The 8975-nt window shown below is 37.7% G+C and overlaps 2 protein-coding genes across 6 annotated transcripts; one reads left to right on the top strand and one right to left on the bottom strand.

The window, feature by feature from the left end:
- The first annotated feature begins 202 nt into the window (after window positions 1–202).
- Window positions 203–5452, top strand: LOC131300739 (mitochondrial carrier protein MTM1-like). 5 transcript variants are annotated; one of them, XM_058326705.1, is made up of 11 exons: window positions 203–484; window positions 731–1057; window positions 1612–1701; window positions 2018–2158; window positions 2815–2874; window positions 3008–3178; window positions 3507–3609; window positions 4027–4133; window positions 4223–4372; window positions 4497–4555; window positions 5000–5452. In XM_058326705.1, the coding sequence occupies exons 2-11, from the start codon at window positions 809–811 to the stop codon at window positions 5130–5132; spliced, it is 1263 nt and encodes a 420-aa protein (XP_058182688.1). In that variant the 5' UTR covers window positions 203–484; window positions 731–808; the 3' UTR covers window positions 5133–5452. The 5 variants fall into 5 exon arrangements, with proteins under 5 accessions (XP_058182688.1, XP_058182691.1, XP_058182690.1 ...); XM_058326708.1 differs by having other exon boundaries at window positions 207–484; window positions 4042–4133; XM_058326707.1 differs by having other exon boundaries at window positions 207–484; window positions 2030–2158.
- Window positions 5453–6246: 794 nt separating this feature from the next.
- LOC131300740 (arabinogalactan protein 41-like) lies at window positions 6247–7304 on the bottom strand. The gene is made up of 2 exons (XM_058326711.1): window positions 7056–7304; window positions 6247–6563 (listed from the first exon to the last, which is right to left on the bottom strand). Exons 1-2 carry the CDS (start codon window positions 7171–7173, stop codon window positions 6490–6492), a joined length of 192 nt encoding a protein of 63 aa, XP_058182694.1. The 5' UTR covers window positions 7174–7304; the 3' UTR covers window positions 6247–6489.
- Between the last annotated feature and the right edge of the window lie 1671 nt (window positions 7305–8975).

Consider the following 8975-nt stretch of genomic DNA (forward strand, 5'->3'; position numbering starts at 1 on the left):
TTGTTCAAAAAATTATTTTAAAATTATTGAACGGCTTGAATTATCCGTGCTGAACTCGCATGTTGTCTTTGCACAGTCGATACATATTAGGTCGGTTCGCATAGGAGATTGAAATTTAGCCCCCAAATCCCAAATCAAGTCTCCTCTTAATGGCCGTTTTCGTAGGAGTCGCCCCTTCATAATAAAAAGTTGGGTTTGCAGAATAAAAAGTTGGTTTTGCAGCTTAAGGCTCCATTCCACTAAAGTTTTTATTTTACAAAGACAAATTATTCTTTGGCTTTTAAATTAAATTTTCCACAGCGGAGGGCCTAATTCCATGGAGCAAACCAAACGTAGCCCTAATTCCAAGTCAGCTCTCTGCTTCTCTCGCCTCTCCGGCGAGCATATTTCAACTCTCTCTCTCTCTCTCTCTCTTCTACAAGGATCTTGGAAAGCGCTTCATGTTTTAGCTTCAGAAGCAAATACCCAAAACTAAGATCACAAGGTAGTCTTTTTCTTTCTCTGATGTAACTTTCAGAAGCGTGATATTTATGTTGTTAGGATTTACATTATATTTAACAGTTACTATGATTTTGTTCGAAATTACTGCAACTGAATCATTTGTCTTCCACCCATTCAAAGTTACTCTCTTTGGTCTTCGGTCAACACTCAAGAAAAGAAAATTTGATATATCCCTTTTAGATTTCCGCTTAATCAGCAGAAAAGTTAGCATCTTTACCTACTTTTACAGGTTAACCGACCTTTGATCTAGTTTTGGGCGTAGAGAGAGAAACAGAGAGAACGGTTGAGGAGATAGAGGATCAAGTAGATGGTAGAAGAATCAGAGCATACCCAGAATCCATGGGTGATTATAGAGCAATGTTCAGGAGTTGCAATCATTGACACAGTGTCGTCGGTGTCCGTGAGGAGAGGGGGAATTGAAGGTTCAAATCCTGAACCTCACAGTAGTTCCAAAACCACTTCAGGTGGTCAATTGGGTTTACTAGAGAGAGGCTTCTCTGCTGCAGGTGCCGCCATCCTCTCGGCAATCCTTGTCAACCCACTTGACGTTGTCAAGGTATGTGCTTTTTACACCATTCTGTATGGCCAATCGTTACTTTTTTTGTTTTGCTCATTCTTAGGTTTCAAGCTATTTTGAATCTTTGATTAATGGTTTTAGCTAGCCTGTTATTTTGCTTTGGTTTGTTAATTGTTGGGTATTTGAATTTGCTTCCTCCCTGTGGTTTTATGTTCTCTAGTGGGTTTCAATCTATCACTAATGGATACAGAATTTGCCTTCTTTTGTTAGAAAAATTCGCAGCAGACTTGCTTGGAATTTTGAAACATAAATTTTTAGTGTCTTTCTTGAAGGAAAAGATAAAACCTATCTCCATTATAATTTCAATTTTACTCCTACCAATGCCTTTTTTATTATCACTATGTTTCTTTGTTTCGTTTCAATTATGTGATTACGTTTCAAAGTTACATGCACTTTGTGGCGTTGTATTTCAACATGATATTATCTTCCTGTACACAAGTAGTACATATAAATTCTCTTTCTGATTTCTTCAACTTTGAGTGCTGGTAACAGATTGTTAGTCGTAACGAACACTTATATATCCTGTTGTGCAGACAAGGTTGCAAGCGCAGGCTGCCGGAGTTCCTCATACTCATCCGCTAAGTAATCTCACCAGTCGCATGGCCCTTTTTGGACCGAACATGGTATGTACTCAATGCATTTGTACTTCTGATAGAGAAAATAATCTATGTTAGTGTTGGATTAAGTAGTACTTTCTAAATTTATGCACAAACTTTTACTAGGTTGTGATTATGATTAAGAACAGTAAAAGCCAAAATGCATGCCTTATATATTCACATGGAATGGTGGCTTGAAGCCGCATGAACTACTTATTTTCACATTGCATTAAGTTCAAAATTTTGTCACCTGTCTTTCTCGTTTGGGATTCGTGGAACCTGGATATGTTAGCTCTGTGCTGTACTGCAGCAGTGATATGGGCAGTTAATTTACCTATGCCAGATATTCATTCAGATGTTTGCAGATCTAAGGTGTTCTCCTTCATGTTCCCATGCTGGAATTCATGGCACTGTATCAATTTGTCCTCCTGATTGTTTCCGCTACAAAGGAACTCTAGACGTCTTCTACAAAATCATTCGACAGGTTGGTGCATTATGAAGTCATTTTTCGGCAGTTTAATACTTGGGTCAGTTATGGCAGAAGATTTAGGCACCCATTCTTGGCCTTCATCCGTGACAAACATTGTGTCATTATGAAGCAGGTTGTCTTACACAGATGCTTGCTAGACACATTGTGTTCTCTATACATGATGCCGTGAATATTTTTCTGCAAATTTCTTTAACTGGACATGTTTCAGACATTTTGGGCGACACGTCTCCAGTTCATTCACACATGATAGACGTGTCAGGAATGATTTGGCCCATTTGGATTTATACCTATTTGTCTTTCATCCGTTAGGGTTTCAGATTATCGAAACTTTGAAGCCTAAACTCCCAATTTGTTTATGCACATCAGATTTGTAAAACCAATGTTAACTTAGTAACTTTCGGTTCATAGTTCATGCCCTTTTTCCATTGTCTAGAATGCTTTTTCTTGCTGTTTTTGAAAATTGTCTTTTCATACATGATATGTGTGTCCTGTCTCAGTGGCTATGGTTTTTAGGGCTCTAACGTAATTATTAGATATACTAGGAACAAGGAGCATTTGTTGTTATGAGTTTTCGCATTTAAGCTTCTTATGCTATTGTAGAGGCTAGGCTGCATTTGCGTGGTTTATCATCTATCACTTTTATTTTGCAGGAAGGATTTGTGAGGCTATGGAGAGGTACAACTGCAGGTCTGGCATTGGCTATACCTACTGTAAGTTCCTTGGTGACCTCAGGGCCAGATTTGTTGCCAACCCTTTACTGAAAGTCTTGTTGGGTGCATCATTTCCATCTCCCTATTTGTCATTATGTGACCTTATTAATGGTCAATCTGTCCATTTAAACAGGTTGGGATCTACCTTCCTTGTTATGACATTTTCCGCAACCAATTGGAAGAATTCACAGCCCAAAATATTCCAAGCATGGTACCCTATGCCCCTTTGATGGCAGGTTCATTGTCACGGTCACTAGCTTGCACAACTTGCTATCCTATTGAGCTGGCTAGAACCCGCATGCAGGTACTAGTTATATTCTTGTGATCTGTTAAAGTTTAAAGTAATGTGAAACTTATTCCAATTTGTGGGTAGGCAGATTCTGAGCATTTGTGTGAGATTCGATTAAATTTTATTTAGTTGCTTCAGCAGGCAATGCCAAACTTATGTTCTACATCAGATACCTGTTAGATAACTTTTCTCTCTCTCTCTCTCTCTCTCTCTCTCTCTCTCTCTCTCTCTCTCTCTCTCATTATTGAATAACCTTCTGTTTTATTGTCTTGTATTTACCCTTTTTCGAGATTCAGTGGTTGCTTCTAAGTCCCATCATTTTGTATGTTTTGATTTCCTATAGGCATTTAAGGAGGTTCATCGAGGTAAGAAGCTTCCTGGCATCTGGAAAACTTTACTCGAAGTTGTCTCTCATGTCAAGAGCTCAAGTAACCTACAGAAAAACTGTAAGATGATCCTATGTTTGCTTTCATTTTACCTGTCTCTTTCCCAATGATAGATTGAATCGCTGTTTAAGATACTGAAGTGGAATTAATTCATGGACGTTTATTGAAGTTAACTAAAGTTATTTTTTTGTTTGATCATAATTTTGATACCGAGCTTAGTTAATCTGAAAAGTGAAATATTCTCTTGGATATGATCTTTGTACGTAAAGTTATGCAATGGAACTTCTGTCCCATACTCTTTGCAGTTTATTTTTGCATCCTAAATGGTAGGGCTAGCTAGACTTATTGCTGCAGCAACAAGAAAATTAAAATGAAAGACATGTTTGTGAATATGTGTTGGTTATATCAACATCTTGGAATTTCCACCATATTTGTTTAAAAATTACTCTTACAGTCTCTCAATTAAAATTAACTCAGTCTTTCTCATTCCAGGGCAGAACTACCGTGCCCTGTGGACAGGCCTTGGCGCACAGCTTGCCCGTGACGTTCCTTTCTCTGCAATCTGTTGGTCGACCCTTGAGCCTGTGAGAATTTATTCTTAAAACCGTTTGCCATATTTTGTTTTCCCATATTTTGTGTACTATGGATTACAGTTTTACAAATAATTGGACAGATCAGAAGAAAACTCCTTAGTTTAACTGGTGAAGAAGCCAATGCAGCTACAGTCCTTGGGGCGAATTTTTCTGCTGGTTTTGTTGCAGGAAGCCTTGCGTCTGCGGCTACATGTCCATTAGATGTTGCAAAAACCCGAAGGCAGATAGAGGTTATTTCCAGAAAACTGATGTCAAAAGTATTCATTTCCATCAGATTTTAGAGTTAAAAACAGCATACACAACATGCGGTTTAAACATAGAACTTATAGTATGCTTTCCCTTTCCGTGTCTCAGAAGGATCTTGCTAGGGCATTGAGGATGACAACGAGGCAGACGCTAATGGAGGTGTGGAGGTATGTATATCTTTTGTTCATGTAAACTCTTGCACACTTGGTTAATACCAAAATCGGTAATGTTCCTTGTGTTTGAATGGAAAACATGAAGGTTTCCTACTTGTCGACTATTTTCACTGATGACTATGATGCACCAGCTCCACTAAACTGCTCGATCAATGTAATGACTCAATTTGGGGAAAGGAAAGGAAGCAGAAGCTACATCTTTCCCCCTCCTTTTTGGTTGATTTAGGAAAATAAGAAGAAATTTAGAAAGAACAAGAAATCCTTTTTGGACCATGGGTCTTGTATATAGGTTGCACGAGAAAGATTTAAGGCCAAGAAAGCACCGGTTCATCTTCCACAATGGACATTATCTCTGTTCTGAAAATTCTTTTGAAACCAAGATAAAAGCAGTTGTACCTTATTCAGTGGTACCTGAGTATAAGATTTTGTTTGTTGCAGGGATGGTAGCATGAAGGGACTGTTTACAGGAGTTGGTCCCCGTATTGCTCGTGCTGGCCCTTCCGTTGGGATTGTGGTTTCGTTTTATGAAGTTGTGAAGTATGTTCTACATAATCGCCATGTAACTTCATGACAAGTCCGGGTCTCTCTCTGTACATGTTATCCAATTTTGGCTGTTATCTGTTCCGTGACTCTTTGGTTGATTAGAATTGACTATTCCATCAGCAGAGCAATGTTCTCGGCTCACTAATTTCATTCCTCTCGAAGTCATGGTTTTCTGTGGATTGATTGGGAAGTCTAATGGAATCCGTTACAAGGCATCAACTAAGAAACTGTTGATCGTCTAAATTTATATTTAGACGATCAAAGATGAAACCAGAATCATGGAAACGAATTCGAGCTTCAATGGTGCTAATGCAAAACACCGATGGTTTCTCTCTTCATTAAGTCTAAGTTATCTGTAATTTTCTTAGCATTTCTTTTTATTCAAGTGCCGCAAGGTAGAAAGAAGGAACATCTAGATTATGCAAAGAAAAGAAACATAAACAACTTTTGACACCAACAAAAGAATTATCAACTAAAAGAATGGTAACGACAAGAACATTGTCCGAAGCATAAAGATACCCTCATTGACATGTACTAGTAATATTTTGCTTGAACATTGTCCGAAGCATAAAGATGCGACAAGAACATTCTCATGTATTATTTTGCTTGCCATATGTAACTTGTTCATGTTTTCGTCACAGTGAAATCCTCCAAAATCCCATGAAGTACGATTAGGCAAATTGCTTAAGTCGGAAGCACATATATCGCGTCTTATTTATTCAATTGCTTGTTTATTTTTCACTTGTGTGTTCTCTTGCCCGAACAACATGTTCTCTAATTTTGGGTGTTATCTGTTCTGTGACTCTTTGGTTGATTCGAATTAACTCTTCGACCGGCAGATATGCAATGTTCATGGTTTTCTATGGATTGATTTGGAAGTCTAATGGAATTCGTTACAAGGCATCCACTGAGAAACTGCTCGTCTTAAAGTTTATGTATGTTGACAAATGCGTTGCAGCGTTGTGATCAAAGATGAAACCAGAATCACGGAAACGAAATTGAGCTTTAGTGGTGCTAATGCAAAACATTGATGGTTTCTCTCTTCGTTAATTCTATGCGCATTTCTGTTTTTTGGAAGTTCAACAAGGTAGAAAGAAGAACATCTGGCCTAGATTATGCAAACTAAAGAAAACACAAACAACTTTTGACACCAACAAAGGAATTATCAACTAAAAGAATGGTAACGACAAGAACATTGTCTGAAGGAAATCTCTAAAAACAATCCATCCCTCAATCACTCCAATGAAACATAAAAGATACCCTCATTGACAATACTTGGCAATTACAAAAATTGGGATTTTCTCTTGCGTTGCTTGAAATACATACTCAATCACACTCTCTTTGTCTCTCTTGCATTGCTCGATCATGAGGAGTCGTCAAAATGTTTAATGAACCAGGTATGTCACCGCCAAAGCCACCAACATTAGCACATATGCTATCCCCTGGTCTATTGCTGCTCCTGCAACCATATCAAATTCTAGTCAATTCATCTTCTCTCCATAAACATAGTTATTTTCTTCTCTTTGTAATAAGATTATGCAATTAAAATGGAACTATACTTGAGATTGTGAAACCCTTTCAAAATAGGTTCTTTTGCCAACAAGAACCCTTTTTTTTCTCTCGTTTTTTCTGAAGATTTGATTTCGGTTTTCAAGAAAATAAATTTCAAAATCCGTCAAATAAATGAGTGATCTTTGTGTTCTTGGAAATTAATGCTTAATTAAGAAACTTAAACAGAAATGCTACTGACTCAGAAGTTCGTGCACAGATCCAGATACAAATGCTTTTGATCGATGGGTGTGGGTCCTTGGTTATTGGGACCCACGTGCATCGGACGGTTCCGGATCTTTGCATAGACATCTGTATCCGTATCATTGCTTGAAACTTAAAAGGACAAAAAGATTTCTTGCACTTTATTTGCATCCGAACAGAAAAGGGTGAGCACACTAACCATCGCTGGTCGGAGCGGGAGCCGGAGCGGCAGAATGAGCCATGGTAGCAGGGAAAAAGACGGCAAAAATGAGAGTGACAATCGCCACCATCACCATTGAAGCCCTTGTGATCTCCATTAAAACTATCCTTTCAATACTCTCTCTCTCTCTAGCTTCTTCTCTCTCAAGGCCGGCTCAGAGTTGCAGAGAGAGAAAAGCTAGAGAGAGAAGTAATCCTTTGCGCATGGCGATGTTGATGGATTTGTAGGGGTATATATAGTGTGTGTGAGAGAAAACGACCGTGGGTCTAGCGCAAAACTGGGGGATCCAAGGCTCCCAAATAACCGTTATTTCTTTCCATTTCTTTGGTTGGTTCTCTGTTGTAGATCCGTTGGATGCTTAACTGTCTTTTCCTTTAATAACAACGATTTCCCAGCTGTTGCCAACATATATTCCTCCCAATTATGAATGAAATCAACCAGTTGATTTGGTGGGTAGATTCCTCCATGATTTTCTCTGCTGTCGCCAACTCATTGAGTATCATTCCACCACATGTTCCAATCAGATACGGGTAGGGGAGAACATAGTCCAAATTGGTTTAATTTTTTGAAAACCAGAAATCTTGACCATTCTAAATGGTTTAAAAAAGGGAAAACCAAACTTAACCAATATAATCAGAGGAACTTGACCAGAACCAAATCGCAAGACGGATCAGGTTTTAGTTTGGTTTGCGTTTTATCCAAAAACTTTTTTGAACACACATTTCTATTATAAAATAGAAGGACGTGGGGACAAGTTATTGGAACGGCTTAGATTCATTTGATCCAAAGGTTGTAGTGCATCCTCCCACTTCCCGGTTAAGTACCTATGATTTTCACCTAAATCACACAACTGCCATCCCCCTTCAACCAGGATGCGTAGTGCCGTAGGCACGGACTAACACTAGTGAACTCATAAAATATTGAGACTTTATTGAAAAAAAAAATTATTAGGAATTTGATTAAGATTTCAAACCCAATTGAGAAAGTACTGGAGTAGGAAAAGATTGAAATTGGGCACTGGGTACTTACCAAATTAAAATACATAATTATATATATAGGTATGCATATATATTTATTACTAAACAATACAGTACTCCTGATGGCACCGGAGCTTCCAAGGACTTTGCGTCGAAGTGGGATAATGGAGTACCGGAAACAATTTGGAATTGAATTCAACTGAGATTCACGCACACACACAAACACTAACATAAACACAAAATTTTGCACAAATATGGTGGATATAAAAACACAAATTGGACCACATCACAACGTTAGAGAAACAAAATTTAGAGAAACGTTAGTTATGGTCATAAAAAAAATTACAAGTAGTACAAAGCCACAATACTGGAGAATCACATTACTCTCCATCGTAAATTTAATTTTCTTCTTCGTTTTGTATTTTGTTCGCCTTTTTTAAATTTTTGTTAGATTCGCGTGATATTTTATAGATTAATTATCTGTCTCGACGAGAGGAGTCTAAAAAGTGTAAAATTCACTATAGACGAAAAAAAGTATCAAATAGTATCTTATATGTCTAAAGTGGCATCTTATTTGAATTTTTTCATCATGGATTTATATTTTTATACTTTTTCGATTTGTCTTGTCGAGACGAACGATGAATCCCAAAAATTACGACAAAAAACTAAACAAAAAGTTATGAAAAATAAAAATACTACCGAAATAATCAAGACTTATAATCTTACAAGAACGGAAAAGTACATGAAAAGAAGTCGAAACCAAGAGATTAAATTAGGGTTAACAAGGAAACTGGAGTTCACGGAACAATAAAGGGGATCACAACAAAAACAAACATTTACAAAGGAAAAAAAAAGGGAAAATGACGGCCCATGATGTGTTTTGACAATTAATACCTGCCAAGGACATACTGAGAACATTTGT

The sequence above is a fragment of the Rhododendron vialii genome, chromosome 9a (assembly GCF_030253575.1).
Source record: "Rhododendron vialii isolate Sample 1 chromosome 9a, ASM3025357v1".
Lineage (NCBI taxonomy): Eukaryota > Viridiplantae > Streptophyta > Magnoliopsida > Ericales > Ericaceae > Rhododendron > Rhododendron vialii.

What these genes read in the sequence shown, in the direction of transcription:
- LOC131300740 (XM_058326711.1), bottom strand. Translation starts at nt 7,173, where the DNA reads ATGGAGATCACAAGGGCTTCAATGGTGATGGTGGCGATTGTCACTCTC. An exon ending in TCCCGCTCCGACCAGCGATG is followed by an intron (nt 6,564 to 7,055) that starts GTTAGTGTGCTC and finishes ATATGGTTGCAG; the next exon opens with GAGCAGCAATAGACCAGGGG.
- LOC131300739 (XM_058326705.1), top strand. Translation starts at nt 809, where the DNA reads ATGGTAGAAGAATCAGAGCATACCCAGAATCCATGGGTGATTATAGAG. An exon ending in CCCTTTTTGGACCGAACATG is followed by an intron (nt 1,702 to 2,017) that starts GTATGTACTCAA and finishes TACCTATGCCAG; the next exon opens with ATATTCATTCAGATGTTTGC. An exon ending in TGGCTAGAACCCGCATGCAG is followed by an intron (nt 3,179 to 3,506) that starts GTACTAGTTATA and finishes GATTTCCTATAG; the next exon opens with GCATTTAAGGAGGTTCATCG.